The sequence below is a fragment of the Zonotrichia leucophrys genome, chromosome 3 (genome assembly GCF_028769735.1).
Source record: "Zonotrichia leucophrys gambelii isolate GWCS_2022_RI chromosome 3, RI_Zleu_2.0, whole genome shotgun sequence".
In the NCBI taxonomy this organism is placed as follows: Eukaryota; Metazoa; Chordata; class Aves; order Passeriformes; family Passerellidae; genus Zonotrichia; species Zonotrichia leucophrys.
In genome coordinates, this window is record NC_088172.1 from 61,642,930 (window position 1) to 61,660,516 (window position 17,587).

A 17,587-nucleotide genomic window follows, 5' to 3' on the forward strand; every position below is an offset into this window, starting at 1 on the left:
ATCCTTGAGAAAATCACTCAGGGCACATTCTTCTAAGAGTTCAGTAAAAAGAACACTGCAATAGTATTTTATGCTTTGCTCTTTCAAGACACTCTAAAACACTCTCAGATGGCACTGCTTTCCTCTAAGAGAGACAAGTCCCGCTTGTACCAGGGATTGGCTCCTTGCACAGCCCAAGACAGTAGGAGATGGCAAACTACAGTTTCAGATTTTGACCTAATTGTGATTTCAGTGTAAGCACAAAGCCTCAGATTATTTAAAGCAATGAATTAAAAATTCAGCTTTCTTTGGTAACGTAATTTCTGTTGAGGGAATGATAAAAAAACACATTAGCGATGCACATGATTACATATGATTACAATTTGTACAGTTTCCATTTAGCTGCAAGCAAGGGTTAAAATAGAAAAGAATCCCAATCTACAACTAATTAACTATGAGAATGAACAATACATTTCCTTACCAAAGTGGCTTACTGTGGGAAACACTAATGACAAATGCCTCTCCTGTCTGGCCAGAGAGGGTACGCCCACTCTTATCCACAATAGTTCCAGAAACCTAAATATCAATTGAACACAGAGAAAGAAGAATTAAATGCACAACAGAATGGAAAATTAAAGTGGATGAACTGCTATTATTCACCTGTGCTCCACTCAAAGTGATAAGGCACAACTCAAACAGAAAAATTAAACCCTTTCCACCATATAAATGTTTAAATATTTTTCCAGGAGAAAGAAGACTGGTTAAAGGTTTTTGTCTTTCCCTCTCTCCCCCCTCTGAGTTAAGAGGTTAAGTTAGAAATGTAGTTAGCAAAGATCATATACGGTGATTAGAGCTTAACAAGAAAATCAATCGATACCAGGTGGGGATACCTGAAACAAGGCTGGGAATGACAGGTGATTTATGAAGTATTGTAAGAGTGCATAAGCCATAAATACTAAGGACTTGTAAGAATGAGAGCAGGTTTGGACTGTGACCAGCAAATCAAGGAGCCCTGCCAACCTGACACAGGTGAAGAGTTTACCATGAGGAAGATGTTTTACTTCCTCCCCAGAAGCCCACCGACCCAATTAAAGAGGACAATTGCACAGCCATAATGGATATTGAGCTGATTATAATACAAAGTGGGCAGGTAATGATTATGTACTATGCATCCTTAGAAAGCACTCAGATATGTAAAACCTTTTCTGTATAAGTAGAGAGCAGGAGTCTCCAACTCCTTGTGCATGTCTCTGGAAAAGATTCCACATGCTTCTGGAGCTGTAATAAATACTCATCTTTTCAACTTTAACTATTTGGAGAGTCATTCTGTCCATGCTTCACTTCCTCAGGGGGGAAGAAAGAAAACAAAAGAAAAGGGAGAAAACCACTCTGAACCATCCAGCAGCCAGGTAGCATGAGTACCATGGTATCATTCTGATGACAGCCTCTGAACCAATCCACAGGGGTTTTTCGTTTAGGCAGCACTCAGTAGTCACCTTCTCCTCACTTAAGCTATTTCAGGTCTCAGGACTGCTATTAAGTGTTTGGTGGTGCTTGGTGGGTGAGGTAGGTCTGCCCTTAACAAGTAACTCCTTTAACCACAAGGGAACATCAAATGTTGCAACTTAGTAGTGAAGTGTAAGTTTTAACTTGTATAATCACACTTCTTAAGCAGTATACAGAGAGATGTGCAAATAATATCTCGACCTCAACTAACTATGAAGTCAAGAATTTGGGAGGCATCTGGATGAGCCAGGAAAGGCTCCTCAGATGTCCTGGTTCTGGCCAGGTTAAGGTTAATTCTTGCAGAAGCCAGGAGGGGACATGGCAAGGACACCAGAGGTTAAACCACATCATTGCCAGGACCACAGAGGTTATACTACCTCATTGTCAGGTGTGGGAGAAGGGAGACTCTCCAGTGAGAAGGGGCTCCTTCCAGTGGGACAGGGTGGTGGGCTAACACCAGCTCCAAGCCAGTTCTGAGCCAGAGATTTGGTAAATGCCAGTCCCAAGTCAGAGGGAGCAGCTGCGTGGCTGCAGTCAGGTTGAGCTCCAAGGCGAGCATCTTTGCATGTGAGTCACTCACTCTTGCATACACTTTTGTTGCTGTTACTGTTCCTTTGCTTATTGTTGTTTCCAATAAACTGTTCCTACCTCAACCCCTGATCTTTGCCTTTTGGGCTTCCACTTCTCCTCTCCCTCCTGCCACAGGGGAAGAGAGAGGGGAGGAAAGTGGGGGAGCAAAAAATGCAGTGCGTGCTTTGGAGAATCTCAGTGAGGGCAGTGATTTGCAGAGTACCATTCCTACACCCCAACCAGGTCTAAAAGCCTTTTTTTCCAGAAGATGGGATGGGTTGAGAAGACTCCACGCAAAAGTAAATCCACTATTTACTCCAAAGCATGCTTTCATATTGATGCCACTTCCTGCCTCCAAAGTACTCAGTCAAGAAAGGTGATCAGTGGAATCTTAGAAAGCTGTGCTAAGTGTTTAAGTGTTGTAACTACTCAGGATAACTGAACAGGGAACAAAGAATAAGGAATCAGGCTCAAGAACCACTCTGTTCAGTGCAATGAAGACAAAATGCCAACTCAGAAAACTCCCTGTGCTAACTGGCCAAGTACAAAGTTGTGAACACAGAAGTTCTACACAATGACACCTCCAAACCAGTCTTTACTGTTCTAGAAGCTAAACTAGGTAAGAAAAGAGATTTTTATGAATGAAATTTCCAAGCTCACTAGCAGTAAAGCAAAATATCAGAAACTACAATGAAAAAAAATGGAAAAGGCAGAGCACATCACTAGGCTATCACATAATCCCCGATGTCTGCACTTTGAATGCTGTGTTCTATTGTCATTCCACTCTGACTTGAGGAAATAGAAAACAAAAATGGGACAAATAATGAATGAACCAAATAGAACAGCTAAATAGAAGTGGACTCATCAGGCTGAAAAAAAGATGCCTAAAGGAGGCCCTCACAAAGAACTACAAATGCCATGACTATGCAGCAAAGGGAACATAGAACAGCTGCTCATTATCATTCTCAAGAGATAAATGACAAGACACAATAGAAGTTATCAGGTGGATGGGCCAAAAGTAAGCAAATTTTCAAACCAGCACATTCATGAACTGTGAAAGTTACTGGCAGATTATTTTGTAGATGCTTGGGTCCCACAGAGGTTTGAACACAAATGCAAGGAAGGAGTAAACACATTCAACAAAAGCCTACAAACAGACACCAACTGCAAATCAGAAAGCCTGGACTGCAAGTGTAGAAAAGAATACATCAGAACTTTGAAAACAATCTTATTCATTTTCTGTATTTCTTCCAATGCATTCATGAACAGCAACTATCAGAAAAACAAACATCAGAAAAGAATATGGAGGAAGACAGACTTTTCTGACTTCAAATGGACACTCATTCTACTTGAAAGTATGTCAGAATTTGCTTAATCTTCTCCTTGAATCACTGGTTCCTACTGCCCTTAAGACAGCAGGCCTGAAAAAAACCCCCATGATTAGATCTTTTCTTGTGGAAACACACAGAATGAATACACACTGGAATAAAGTCACTCCTTAGACTACGGCTTGATATGCTGAACAGAGCTAACCAAGGCTGATTTGACAAAACTGTAAAAGGTTTTATTTTCACAATCATGTGGAAAAAGTACATTTCAAATAAACTCATTTCCTTCACTTCAAAGCACTTTAATCAACTGCCATCTCAGCTAGTTCACAAATGAGGCTTAAGGATATGTAAAATATTGAAATATACTTACAAATATGGGTCGGGAAGCATACTCTTCCTCAAACAACATCTGGAGTGCAAAAAGAGCTGCCTACAGAAGAATATATTCCAAAACATTAATGATGTTTTGAGAGTTCTTCAGACTGTTCATTTCTTTATGTTTCTATGGGTTTGATGGTCTTTTTTTTATTTATTTATTCTATGGCTGTTTATGCAACTTGCTAGCTCATATTGCCTGCCAGAAGTTACACTCAGAAATTTTACCCTTACCCCCAGCATCTTCCAGATGTTCCAAAACATGTTTTGGTAACAAGTAGAAAGGAAGCATCACAGGCAAACCAAGTAAGACCAAGACTACCCTGAAACCAAATCACATCAGCATGTGGTTCCCCTCACATCTGCAGCACAATCCCCACCCCAAATATGGTTGTATGCACTCTTCCCAGTACACATTCACTGCCCTTGAGTCTGTTTAGACACGTAGTTTCCAAAGGGTTCCAACCACCACAAATTTTTACAGTAAGAGCTGCAAATGACTCCTCTGAAGGTGCTGAAAATGTCCTCCCTCCTTAGGGTAAGAAAGTCACCCGTGAACATGCCCTTAGCATTATGTGAAGCCTACAGGCTCCTAGCCAGACCTCCATGATGACTCGTCAGATCTGCAAATGGCAAGTGATGTCACTGCACACATTATTCAGTCTGTGGCAAAAATCTAAACAAACACTGTGTAAACATCCAGCCAGACTTTTCCACATAAAATCACAAGACAGTTTTAAGTACCCTAACAACTTCACCCCCTGTGCTGAGCAGTTATTAGATAAAGAAAGAGGTGCTAAAATCCCATGAATTGTGGCATATTTCAACATTTTATTCCTTCTACTTTACCCTTCTAATCTTCTGTTACAAATTGTTCTTTCTTAAAACTGATGGCAGAGTTCCCCCCCAAAAGACACCTTTCAATAGAACTGCCTCACAAGCCTTCCCACACCTGAAACCAGATTCACTGGACATTCCCTCTCCAGTGGGCATCCCAAGCATCCCTTGGACAGACATGCTTATAGTGAAAAATACAATCAGAAGTATTTGGAGATGCTGAGCAATACAGCAGAGCTTCTGGGAATAAGAGGACAGCTGGCACAGACAGCCAGAAAGATACAAATAACACATAATAAGAGAAACCTTCTGGGAAAGGCTGATTAAAAACCATCTCCTCACATTCTACCCACTTGCTATCAACTGAAGAGTCTTTTCATATATTTAGTAAAAAGCAGCTGATAGCTCAAAGAATATTATCCTGAATTTCCTTAGGTAGTAGACCAAATACTTACATTAGTGTGGTGGGGTTTTTTCCCCAGAAGTCTCACCTTAGCATTGGCAGTGTCAAATATGGTTTCCACCAGTAAGATGTCAACTCCTCCATCCAAAAGTCCTTTGGCTTGTTCTGTATAGGCTTCAACTAGTTCATCAAAAGCTGTCAAACAGGAATGGTGTTAACTTCATCTGGAGAAAAACCTTTCAAGACTACTGCTTAAGTCAAATAACTTGATGGTTATAAATACTTACTTATGTTCCTGTAATCTGGTCTCTCCACAGACGGTGACACAGAGAGTGTCCTGTTTGTTGGACCCATGGCTCCAGCAACATATCTCCTAATTCCTAAACCAAGACACAGGAGGGGAAAAAGACCCCAAAATATTTACCTCTGGCTTTATAGAGTCAATGTAAAATATCTCTGAGGACACCAAGACATGCATAACATTCAAGGATGAAGAACTATAGAGCAGGAAACTCTTGTCTCAAATCTAGAGTTTAGTCAGCACAGGATCATCCAGCACAGCCAACTTTTTTTATTTCAATCCAACAGGATGTTCAATGTATACTCACAGGACAGAAGAACATTTCTGAAAAGGTCAGCTATCTCAATTAATTTTTCTTCTAAGAATCATTTGTCTCTAACACAAGAAACTTCATTTAATTACTCTAAATGTACAGCATAGAACTGGCCTGGCATTTTTCACTACATAACCTTATTTGAATATTCTGGCATGTGTCATAAAAGCCCCACTTATAAAAAGCACATTCCAAATCTTACTTTTTTATTGCATACTATGAATCACACCAGTAAGGTGCTATCTGAACAGCAGCAGCACTGTTGGTCTGCAATACAGTTTGATTGTAGAATACAAGCAGAAATAAGTCTTGAAAAACAGCAATGTCTACAGCAGTGTAAACGAGCTCTAACCCTTCTCACATAATGCCTGGAAGGCATCTGTAGAAATGAAATGAAAAGACTAAGATGATTCCATTAGCTGCTGAATAAAGCTAAACTACTAGACAAACACTAGGATTAACTGGTAATCCACATTTACCTACAATCAGCTATCCTAGTTCTGGAGTACAAAGACTTTTGCTGTACAGACTTAAGGAACTTCTAACAGTCCCTGCTGAACTTACTTTCTCTAAAACACATCTGAAGATGTCTATCACCTGCAGTCTACACCAGGCAGGCACAGGAAAGCTGTGCTGAACACCTTAAGGACCAGATCCTTCAAACATAATGAAATTAGTGTGATATAAACAGAGATATGAAATTGCTGTTACTGTGTATAACCTGCAAACATGCACAGTGTCATTTTATGTCCCCAAAATGTAAACCATCAAGTTATCCTCTAGTTAGCAACATTTCAAAGACTGCAGCATTGTCAAAACTACAAACAAGTAAAAATTTAAAATAATGCTAACCTGTTTGAGCAGTTACAGCGTCTGCTGCTTTTCTGGCCACCTGTGCAGAGACTCTGTTTAATCGATATGCCTGGAACAATTACAGAAAATTACTGAGCAACCTTTAGTTCAGTCCGGGGTAACTCATCCTCAAAGAAACACAACACTTGCATCCAGCAGCTTGAAGTGCACTCCAAAGGTGCCAGGTCACACAAGTAGGTATCAGCACTACCAAGAGGCTTCAAAAGGAACAGATCAATACATCTCAGCAACAGAGTTACATGGCAGGCTCATCCTGCACATGCCCCAGCCTACAGCTGCTAATCATAAAATTTCATTCTTTAAGGTAGTAAATAAATCCTGCTGAGATCAACAGAAGCTGAAAGACAGGACTTTGACGACAAAATTAGCCTAGTCCTAAGTCCACTTTTTATTCAAGTAGTGTATTTCCAAGTATTTACTTTCACATATTTCCCATATAATATTGACTTTCCATATTTCACATAGAATTCTCAAAACAATACATTACAAAGAATAGGCACAATAAATGCAAACTAGAAAGGACTTCTACATACACCAACACAAACAACACATAAGAAATATCCAGGAAAAAAGCAGTTCCACTGTGCATTGGTAAGCTGAATGACTGAAGCAAACATCCCTGTTCACAGAACCAAGAGATTCTATGAATGCTCAAACAAAATCTAGGACTGATTATTATTGCCTGTACCTTAGCCAACAAGAAGCACACTGTCTGTGACACAGCAAGTGCAATGTCCACAGCAGCAGAAAGGAGCTACGATCCCATCACACGGCTCAAGAGGCAGCATGCAGCCAAGCAGCACAACACCAATGAATCCTGGGACTAAGCACATAATTAATATTTAATGTGTAAATAGCTTAGCATTCTTACCAAATGCTCAAGGCCGTAGTCAGCCTGTGCAACTCGGGTGCTGCTGAAAGTGTTGGTTTCAATGATGTCAGCGCCTGACAGCAAGTATTCCTGCAAGGCATGAAAGAAACCAAGCCTGAGGTATGGAATGCAAGTAACCCAACTACTTTGTCTCATCCAGTTGACAAAAGGTCACAAATCATTTCCCAATTCAAATCTGATCACACTTTAAGGGCTTTACTCAAAAGCACAGGGCCAAAGCAGTAGAAGTGTTCCATGTAACCAATTTTCAGAATTTCAGTGTCAGCCACACTTTCTATTAACAAGTCACTATTTTATAGAGTCACCTCTGCCACTGGAGCACATTCTAGATTTCTGCACAGGGATATGCTCAGACACAGTCCAATCACCTTCAGCAAGCAAGGGCTGCTGGTGGCAGTTTCAGAAAAGGCCCAAATTAAACGACAGAAAATATTAGAAAATGTAAATGTTCTGCAGAGATTTGTACAGGACAAGAGCACACTGGGACCAAATAGAAGCTTAGGAGAATAATGTTTTATGCAAATCTCATTAAAAGTTTAACTAATGACAGAGATTCACAAACATTTAAGACTTCTACTCAATTTTCATTGTCTAATTCCCACTGAAGTAAACTGAAATCAATGCAAACTTAAACAAATTTTCAGATTCTAGCCTGCATTTGTATAACCTCTCTCAGTTGCCCTTTTCCCTAACTCATCTTTTTGATCCCTTTGAACCCTGGCATGATCATATTCAAGGAAATTAAAATACTTGAACTGCCAGTTAATCAAAAATACTGATGCCACCATTAAACATAAACCTCTCAGATTTTTCTACAAGAAGCAGATGAACTCATTGAGTTCAACAGGGCAAAAAAAGTCTTGATCCAAATAACAGCTGAAAATAAATTCGCTTTAAAATGTTTTGCTGCAAACAAATATGCTTTCTCTGAATTCCTCTTGAAAACACATAAAAATATCTACAAACAGAGATATGAAAATATACAAGCTCTTAAATGTCAACCAACAATATATTAATTTTCTGAAAATTATCTAAACATGTTAAATTTTAAAAGCTCTCCAACTTTCCTGTCTACAATTACAGAAGGAAATAACATACTCAAAGCAGGAAGTTAATTTTTGCCTTTGAAAATACATCACATCTCTAACCTTTGAATCTGACTTTGTCAGCCAAGGCACAGCTAACATCTACTTTTTAAGCTACTGATATCTGTGAGATCTAACTCACTAGGTCATTTACAAAAAATAAAAAAATATAAAAACTCACCCAAACAAACAAACAAAGCAAAAAACCAAAACAAAAAACCTAAACAAAATATTTCTTTGTAGAAATATTTTCATCTATTATTGCCAGTTCCTTCTGTGCAGTTCTCAGAAGAAATAACCCCTGGTAGCTCTAAAATATGAAGTCACCACTCATTGCTCAAAAAACCTCTGACCCAATAGCTGCTGCAGGGATGGGGACCACAAAAGACACTCTTCCTAAAGCACCTATAACTGGCCATTACAGAGATACCAACACGTTATTTGGTTTGAATCAATACATATATTCTCAAGTCACATCAATATTGCTCTGCTAAACCTGCTAAATTCAACTGTCACAGCAGATTACATTATTAAAACCACAAACTATTATAAATTCCAAGATTCATGAGCACTATTGCTCAGTTGAATTCAATCTACAAATACTTAATTCTGAAATTTTTATAGGTCGAAGACTGATTCCTTCCAGCTCATCACTCTTAAAATCCAAAGAATGGCAGTTAAAACTTAATTAAAAACTACAGATTACTTTCCAAGTTTAACCAACATAAGCCAAATATGATTCTCATCAATGAAATACAGGCTTCAACTGAATAACAAATAGCTGCAACACCATTCAAGCATTCCAATTATTACAGTAAGAGCTATGAATACCTGCAGCTCAATAAATAGACTTAGGAAGTTGTTTTTTAAAGTCTAATTGAAGACAGGAAAACAATGAAATCTGTTTGCAAATTCCTAATCATCAGCAGATTAGACTGTTTTATTCTGTGGGCCACACATTAATATTCTAGGGAAAAACAAGACTGTGGAAGCACATATACTCATTAACTACACAGGCCTGCTTCAGGCTGCCACATTTAACAGCCCTTTAATACACAATTATAGAAACACATCTAGAATTCAGATATGTCCTACTTAGATGCATTTCAAGTGCTAGCTGAGAACAAAAAGAGAAAATAAAAATGAAATAAAAAAGAATCTACAATTAATAGAAATACATCAGGGACATAAGTCAAAAAGGGATTTAAAAACAGCACTGCCTGGGTGACATCAGAAACCAAGATAAAAATGCTGTGCTCACACAACCAGAACAGTCAAATCTGCTCATTCTTTTTCACGTGCTACCTAGCTCTCTCTTCCCTATCCCCAAAGGACAGTGGAGAGCCAGGAGCCTGTGGTAGGGAAAAGGGGAATGCAGAGGCCAAGTTCTCTCTCTTTCTCTTGACAAGAGACAGAAACCAGAACCACGTACCTTGTGTATGTCACAGATTATATCAGGCTGAGTTATACTCAGAAGGTCATTATTGCCTTTCAGAGGCCTGGAATGATCTTTAAATTCATGGCCTCGGAAATCCTCCTCTGTCAGCGCGTGTTGCTGGATCATGGTCCCCATGCCCCCATCCAAAACCATTATCCGCTCCTGCAGAACAGATTCAATTTCATCTTGCACTCTTTTCTGGGAATCTGCTGGAAAAAGATAAACCTAATTTTTAAGTCATTCTGAAATTCCCTATCTATACACATGGCCAACTTGAGTTCTTCCCATTCAAGAATAAAGTTACTAATCCTCTGCTGAAATCAGACAGTAACTGGTTTACTTCACCTGCAGTTCCAATCACCTGATGTAAGGTAACAGCTGCATCTATCTCAATACAATTAGGCTCAATTGGTCCTTTATCTAAGGACAGTCACCCACACAGTCAACCACAGAAAAAATTAACAGAAGTTCACAAGGGCAAACATGAAAATCTCTACATATGCTAGTTTCCAAAAGTGAAAAGTGTGATAATTTCCACCCCAGCAATGTCTGAACAGCAATGCAGAGCTGCCTCTTGGTACCAGACACCACACTAGAAGTGGTACACAAGCACAAAGCGGAAATTAGTAAACTTCATTAAAGAAACAAACAACAAATACCCACATCTACTCTAATTGCCTATATCATAATGAGAAAGAGAAATAAACTGAGCAAACAAAAACAATTTTTCAGTTGAGTCCTAAATTCCCTCAGGATTACAGTAGTAAATGACAATTTGACAAACACCAAGATATGCCAACAGATAATATCAGACTTTACTTTCTTTTGCAAAAAAGCAACAAGATACTCTTTTCCTCTGCAGTAATGCCAGAGGAAAACAGATCAGGCAAATCACATGGTTAATTATAAGACATTGAGCAGGGTAAATCTAATCATGACTGAAACAAAATATTGTAGACATTTCAGCACTATCATTAGAAATGAATATGCACTACTGCTTCAAGATCCCAAACACAGCCCATCCCAAACATTAATAAAAAGCTTAATCTGAGGCATTTAGAAAACAAACGAAAACACAAACAACAACAACAACAAACCAATAAAACCCCAAGAAAACCTCCAAGACCACTGAAAAAGTAATTCTACTTTTCCCCTTTAGAAGATACACAGAATCATTTCAGAATGCAAACACAAATACAGAATCACAGAGTGGGTCAGGCTGGAAGGGACCACAGGGGGTCGTCTGTCCCAACCTCCCTGATCAGGCAGGGTCATTCTAGAGCACAGGGCACAGGACTGAGACCAGGCAGTTCTTAAATATCTCCACAGGGGGACTCCACAAACTCTCTGGACAAATCTACTCCAGTGCTTGTTCACCCTTACAGTGAAGAAGTTCTTCCTCACATTCAGGTGGAATTTCCTGTGCATCAGTTTCTGCCTGTTGTCTCTTCTCCTGTTGGCTGGCACCACTGAGAAGTGCTTGGATCCATCCTCCTGGTACCCCCCTTTAGATACTTACAGGCATTGATAAGACTGTACATATAGCAAAATAATCAAACAACCTCTTTACCAAGAATCCAAATCACAACAGTAGGACCCCACAGATGTTTCACAAACATGTGAATGACATGCTATTCCTCATCTGTTTCATTCATTCAGCTTCATTTTACTCTTAAAGACTTGTTTTGTGTTTAGGTTATGAACTATCATCAAAGCCCTTGTAAAAAAATGAATGATTTCCAAGACACAAAAACATCCACATGTCTCATTACAACTTAACTTACTACTACACATAATGGTACTTAAAAATCACTGGCAACTGCTAACTGATTTGACTTTTCTTTCTTCTGCATTTGTGCAATGCATCTTCTGTCTTGACATCAGTACTATTAAAAAAGCAATGTGCTGGAGAGAAGCTGAGGCCATGAGGAAAGCATTACAAGGTTACATTTATACCAACACTGGAAAAAACAGCTCTAAATCAGAAGTAGACTCAGCATGAAGAGAAGTCAAAGAAAATGTGCTCTCTAACAAGTAAGAAGCATTTGAAGGCAGATTTAAACACCAAAAAGTAAGCCACCCTTGCTTCAAGTTGAGAGTTTTAACACCACACAGGCAGGCTCAGCAGGTTCTTACATAAGAGCTTAAATCTACTCACGTTAAACCATCAAATTATTCATGAAAATAAAATGAATCCTTGAGCTAAAGGCTTTTAGAAGCAAGACACGAAAAGCTGTATCTGAAAGTAGGCCTGCAGTGCAGCTCCTAATGGAGTGTAACTGTGTGCTTCCAAGAGCCACGGCCCAGTGAGACACACAGCACTGAGGCTCACTGGTGCTTCAATAAGCCTCCCAAGCCAAATCCTTGGCCCTGAGAGCTGCATCCCAGGCAGGTGAGACAGGCTACTGGAGTCCTCCCAGAACCAGTCCTGCTTTCCATAGGCTTTAACCTGTGTGCTTCCCAACTATCTCATCCACACTGAGAAGCAAAGATTTCCCCTGCGGCTGAAATCCTGCACCTCACCCGGTCCATCTTGTTTTCTCTACTGCTTGCCTCATGGAACAGAAGCAATGAGCAGCCTATGGTTTTCTGCTCACAGAAGCACAGATCCTGCCTCATTGCTGCAAGAGCCTTACTCTGAAGCTTCAGATCTGTGCTTCTTCAGCAGCATCTCAGAAAGTTGCAGGAAACAGGGTGGGAATCATGAGGGTGGCCATCAGTGCTTTACAGAGGGATGCAACAGCTCCAAACCCACCAAAACCCAATTTACCTGTCCCGGCTATGGATAACAACTGACTCTTCTTCCAACAGGAGCATGCACTACTTGTCATGCCCTGGCATATTGATGGTGCAACTTCAAGCTGAAAACAAAGTCTGTGCAGACAGGTCCAAAAACACTCCAGAAATCAAAGAAGATTGATTCAAAAAGCCATGCTAGGAAGTGCTGAACTCCATCCTTGGAACAAAAGCAGGCAGGAAGCTGGAAGTCAGTTCTACCAACAAGTACCATAACCTTAATTCAGCATGCAGTTCAAGCAATTCCCCTCTCCAGCACAGAGTATGACAGAATATTACAAAATAAAAGAAAAAAATGTTTGGACAAATTCCTAAGCAGGGAAAAATCAGGTCAGCCTTTTCTTTTTTGTTGTTTTTGCTTATGTACCCTGCTCTCACCTCTGCTCAGCCAGGAGCTGATGAAAATTTTGTTTAATGAAGGTTACTGGTGAGCTTTGGGAAATGGATATCCTTTTTCATTCAGAAGTGTCCAGGAAAATAAGCTGCTTCTCTTGCCATAACAGAAATAGAAGGAAACCAGCAGTGGTAACAGGACCCACGACCAATTACCTTGATTTTACACTCTACTGAAACTTACAACACTGAGCCCATTACCACAGAGTGCTGTAGGGCTGGAACTAGTTTAGAAGGCCAAACCAAATGAACAAAAATAACAGCACTGGCCTAAAAGTCAATGGGATACAGAATGCAAAATAAAAAATTCTAATTCCCAGCTTCACTCCCCCAAGGTAAACACTCTGTCTTGAAATCATATGAACAAGGGAATTACATGTCTGCAAAAGAGAAGTTATCTAAGTTACAAGAACTTCTACTCCTTGTAGAGTAGCTGTTCACCCCTCCAGTCATTCACTAACAATTATAAACTTCTCCCAACTGTAAGCTTTCATTTTTCACAATGTAAGCAACTAAACAGTCAGGGAATAAGGCAAGACGATGTTTCTTCATCTCCTTATCCCAATCCAATCACATACAGACCACATGTGCGGAACTAAAGGGATGTGTGTTTTCCACAAGAAACAGGACTTCAAAGATTGCAATTTACTCTAAACCAAACTTTTGTGATGCCTGACATGATTCTCAAAAGATATTGCCTTTTATTATTGATGCACTTCCATTACAGATTAATTTTTAGTAAAAAATAGCCTGGTATAGAAGTACTTGGAAGAGAATAAAGGATTACAAGTTGTTTCCAAAGCTCTTCTAAAGGAGCAAGCCAACTGTGACAGTATTAAAGCGTTTCCATCCCATTCATGTGCCAGAACACAAGCTGAGGAACTATGCAGAGAGAGAGGCACTTACAGGACCCGCTGTTTCCTAGGCTGACCAGCTCCTCTCTTCACTGGAAACAAGGTCTCTCCATATTTGCACATCCAAATTCAACAAATCAGCATTCCCCCCAACAGCTCCAAGCACAAGTCTGCCCATCATTCAAAAAATTACTGTGCAGCATGCAGAACTTACAGTATTAGTACCTAGAAAGGATGCTCTTGCCATCAGCCTGCCACAGACAGCTCATGATAACCTCAGCATTATTTGCCACTCAGTTAATTTAATTGTCTGCAACTGGATGCCCTCTGGCAACAATAAGAGCTTCATGAACTGCAGCAACAGATGTTACACAGGTCCTCTGCAACAGTGGGCAGCAGCACCCTGTTGCTATGTTGTTACCCGGCCTATCCAAGGAGAGAAGTATTGGATCTTACCACTTCACCTTGGGCACTTATGCGCACCTTGCTAATATCTCCATGTCGGCAGCTGTCTTATGAACCAGTCAGTTCTTACAGAACAGACAGACAAGATACTTACGTACCCAATGCATTTACAAAGTCAGCTTGAGAGGCAAACAACCACTACAAAAGTCACTGGATTTTCAGAATAGCAGTGGCCTGTCAGCTATGCTCACTGTCTCTAGCTAAACATGCAAATCCCAGGTTTAGAAAGCTCCCTGTGTAAGAACCACAATTGTTCTGACGTTAAACTGTCCACAACGGATATTCATTATAGGCAGGACTCACAGGGAAACAGACCTGCATGGCCTCACTTTGTGGGACGTCCTGCCCCTCAAAGGCTTGTGATGAACAGTGCTCAGCTTCTCCATAACCCACTCCTGAACCCAGGTCCTTTGCCTCGCTGCCAGAGGGACACACCACCACCTACTGCCTTGTACCTGCTCACTGGGGCTCCACAAACACCCCCGTCACACAATTTGTGCTTCTGTCTATGCAGAACTTCTCTCTCACTGCCACCGCTTCTCAGGCTGCTGCCACAACACCTTCACACTTTCCATTTCAGCAAAATCCATTCAGATCTGCAGCAGGGTGGTCGCTAGCCCATGGCTTGACCCCACGTGGCACGGGAGAAAGGGCAGGGCAGGGCAGGTAATTTCAACACCCTCTTTGCCAGAGGAACCTGAAGAAACCTCAGGCCACCTGGAGAAGCTGGCTGTGGAGTGTGTGCTGAGCAGGACTGCAGGCCTGTTTTCACATGCCAAGGGATGCAGCCTGAGCTGAAGCACAGGCTCAGCACCAGGCACTCCCTCACGAGTATTGTTATGGATGGATAATGAGATGATTGGCTCTTGCAATTAAGGGATAACTATTGTGTGAATATAAGAAAAACTATTGTGTGAATATTAAGAAAAGCTTTAGTGATGTATAGTTATGTTATTGTAGTTTAGATGTTCTCTGTTCTCCCCATAGCTCCCTTTTCCCCCTGTATTGTGACCATCAGACAGCAGGGATTGTCTAGGACAGCTAAAAAGAACGGGGGGCACACGTGTCCCCTACATGGGGCAGTTGGGAATGGAAAAGCTTGTTGCTTAAGGGATGGCAACACCTCATCTCCAATCAAGTTACAAGATAGCAGTTTCCACAGGTAAACGGCAAAGAAGAGCTGACTGACAGACTTTGGGAGGGGCCAGGGCTGGCTGATGCACCTCCCAGGGGTATAAAACTCTGAGCATCCATCTTGAAGATTAACTGGCCACGTGGTATCTACGAGACAGCTTCCAGCGCTACGAATTTTTCCTTACGTAGTCCTTTTGCTGTATTTTTGTCAAGGTTTAAAAAACCTTTTTTAAATTTTCAAAGTGAGCAGCTGTTTCTCACAAGTACTAAAAGGGGAAGTTCTTGGGATCTCTGCTGGCCGCAGCACCAGTGAAAGCAGCCACTGACGGACCCGTCCACTTTAAAACACCAGCGCCAATTAGGAGCTGTAATTTTACTTATCCTCCCCATCCAACGGCTTCTGTTTAACCCGTGAAATGGCACTTTTGACTCAAGAGTCCCGAGCATCTGGAGCACACCCAGCCCCTCCCACCCACCCACTCTCCCGGCATAGCTGCGTCGCTGGACGGGTCGGTGCGGGTACCCTGGAGGTGCCTCCCAGCCCCTCCCTGGCAGGATACAGCTGCTCCAAGGGGCCGGCACCAAAAAACGCCCTCACTCCTTCTTTGTCTCTCTCACTCACTCTCTCTCTCACTCCCGACACGGCACACGCAGCTTCTGCAGAAAAGTTACACGCGGTGCGTAAGTGCCGCCCCTGCCTGCACCCAGCCGCGGGCAGCACCAGGGAATGCGAAGGGCGGGCGCGGCCGCCGCCCCCTCACAGCCCGCCCGGTCCCCCCGCGCCCCCCGGCGCTCGCGGCCGTTACCCGTCGGCCCCGTGGGAGCCATCGCTGCCGCCGAGACGTCACCGCCCGCGGCCGGGGGCCCGCGCGCCGCCCGTGACGCGCGAGCTCCGCCCCGAGCGCGGGGCAGGCAGCGCGCGCTGCCTCTGGCGTGAGGGGAGCGGCGGGCGTCTGTCCTTCCTGGCAGACAGACAGACCGACAGACGCACAAACAGACCCAGACGTTAAATGCCCCGGGGGGAGGGATGATTTCGGAGCCAGGCCGAGTTCGGTAAAATTGAGTTGTCTCTCATGGCGAGGACCAGCGGGGCGGGGATGTGGTGTAGGGGGACGATTCTTTCAAACTCAAGCAAATGTGCTGCCACTAGAGACAAATGTAGTGTTGGGAGGAGGCGTGTAAATAAGCCTTAGGGAAGGTGGAAGTTGGACATGCCAGTGATGTATGGATGCACGTTACTGTCATGTAAACCTGGAAGCAAAATAATACTAAAGAAATCAAATTTAAGTCAGTTTTCTTGACAGATGAAAAAAACCAAATTAAATGTGATGTATTTTTACACAAAAGTTAGACTTTTGGTGGTACATCCTTTCAACTGCTATGTGAGGACTCACCTTCTAAAAGAAATAAATATTCACAGAACAACACTGCAATCACCACACTGTGTACAGAATGTACTGCCAAGAGTTGGAGTAGCTCAAAGGAATAACCAATCCTCTCATTTCATGTTAGTAATTCAAGTGCCAATAACAAGCCTTTATTGCTTGTTATTGGCACTTGAATTGTCATCTAAACAAGTTCAATGGTGAAAATATGAAAAGAAGGAGGCCTGTAAAATGGAAGCTAAACATTCACTCTTGAATTTTCTTTTGAGACACAGAAACAGTGATTACAAACTCCCTTGAGTCCAGTGTGATGTAAGAACTTTCATAATCAACTGTCCCTTTGGTCAGTAGTGAATCAAGTATATATATATGTATATAATTAGTCATGTTTAACATATATATCTCATTCATTTTCAGAATAAATGCTGGCAGCCCACAGATCAACTTGGTAATAGTCCAGCTTCAGTTGTAGGAGGCTATGCTCCAATTTTGAATGACAGGAGACGACGGAGAGCAGACCTTACCTGTCAGCAAATCACTGCAGTCGTCAGCCTGAGCTCCTAGTGCAAAAATGTGTCCCAAAATTCCAGTGTAAGATGTGGTTGTTGGGAAACCCATACTCTTTGAAAACCTAACAACAGAAGTGGAATTCACTAA

The 17,587-nt window shown here is 41.6% G+C and overlaps 1 protein-coding gene across 7 annotated transcripts in view; it reads right to left on the reverse strand.

The window, feature by feature from the left end:
- MTR (5-methyltetrahydrofolate-homocysteine methyltransferase) overlaps positions 1-16,497 on the reverse strand; it is a 51,900-nt gene extending 35,403 nt beyond the window's left edge. The window contains exons 1-8 of one of the 7 annotated variants that reach the window (XM_064708463.1): positions 16,352-16,497; positions 9,898-10,109; positions 7,360-7,449; positions 6,468-6,537; positions 5,289-5,381; positions 5,090-5,196; positions 3,757-3,816; positions 461-555 (exon numbers count right to left, since the gene is read on the reverse strand). In XM_064708463.1, coding sequence (XP_064564533.1) covers positions 461-555; positions 3,757-3,816; positions 5,090-5,196; positions 5,289-5,381; positions 6,468-6,537; positions 7,360-7,449; positions 9,898-10,109; positions 16,352-16,373 — 749 coding nt within the window. In that variant the 5' untranslated portion in view covers positions 16,374-16,497. Of the gene's footprint in view, positions 1-460; positions 556-3,756; positions 3,817-5,089; positions 5,197-5,288; positions 5,382-6,467; positions 6,538-7,359; positions 7,450-9,897; positions 10,113-13,998; positions 14,015-14,866; positions 14,884-16,167; positions 16,187-16,351 lie in introns of those variants that run through there. The other 6 variants (XM_064708462.1, XM_064708466.1, XM_064708464.1 and 3 more) reach the window with 6 other exon arrangements.
- Positions 16,498-17,587: the final 1,090 nt, after the last annotated feature.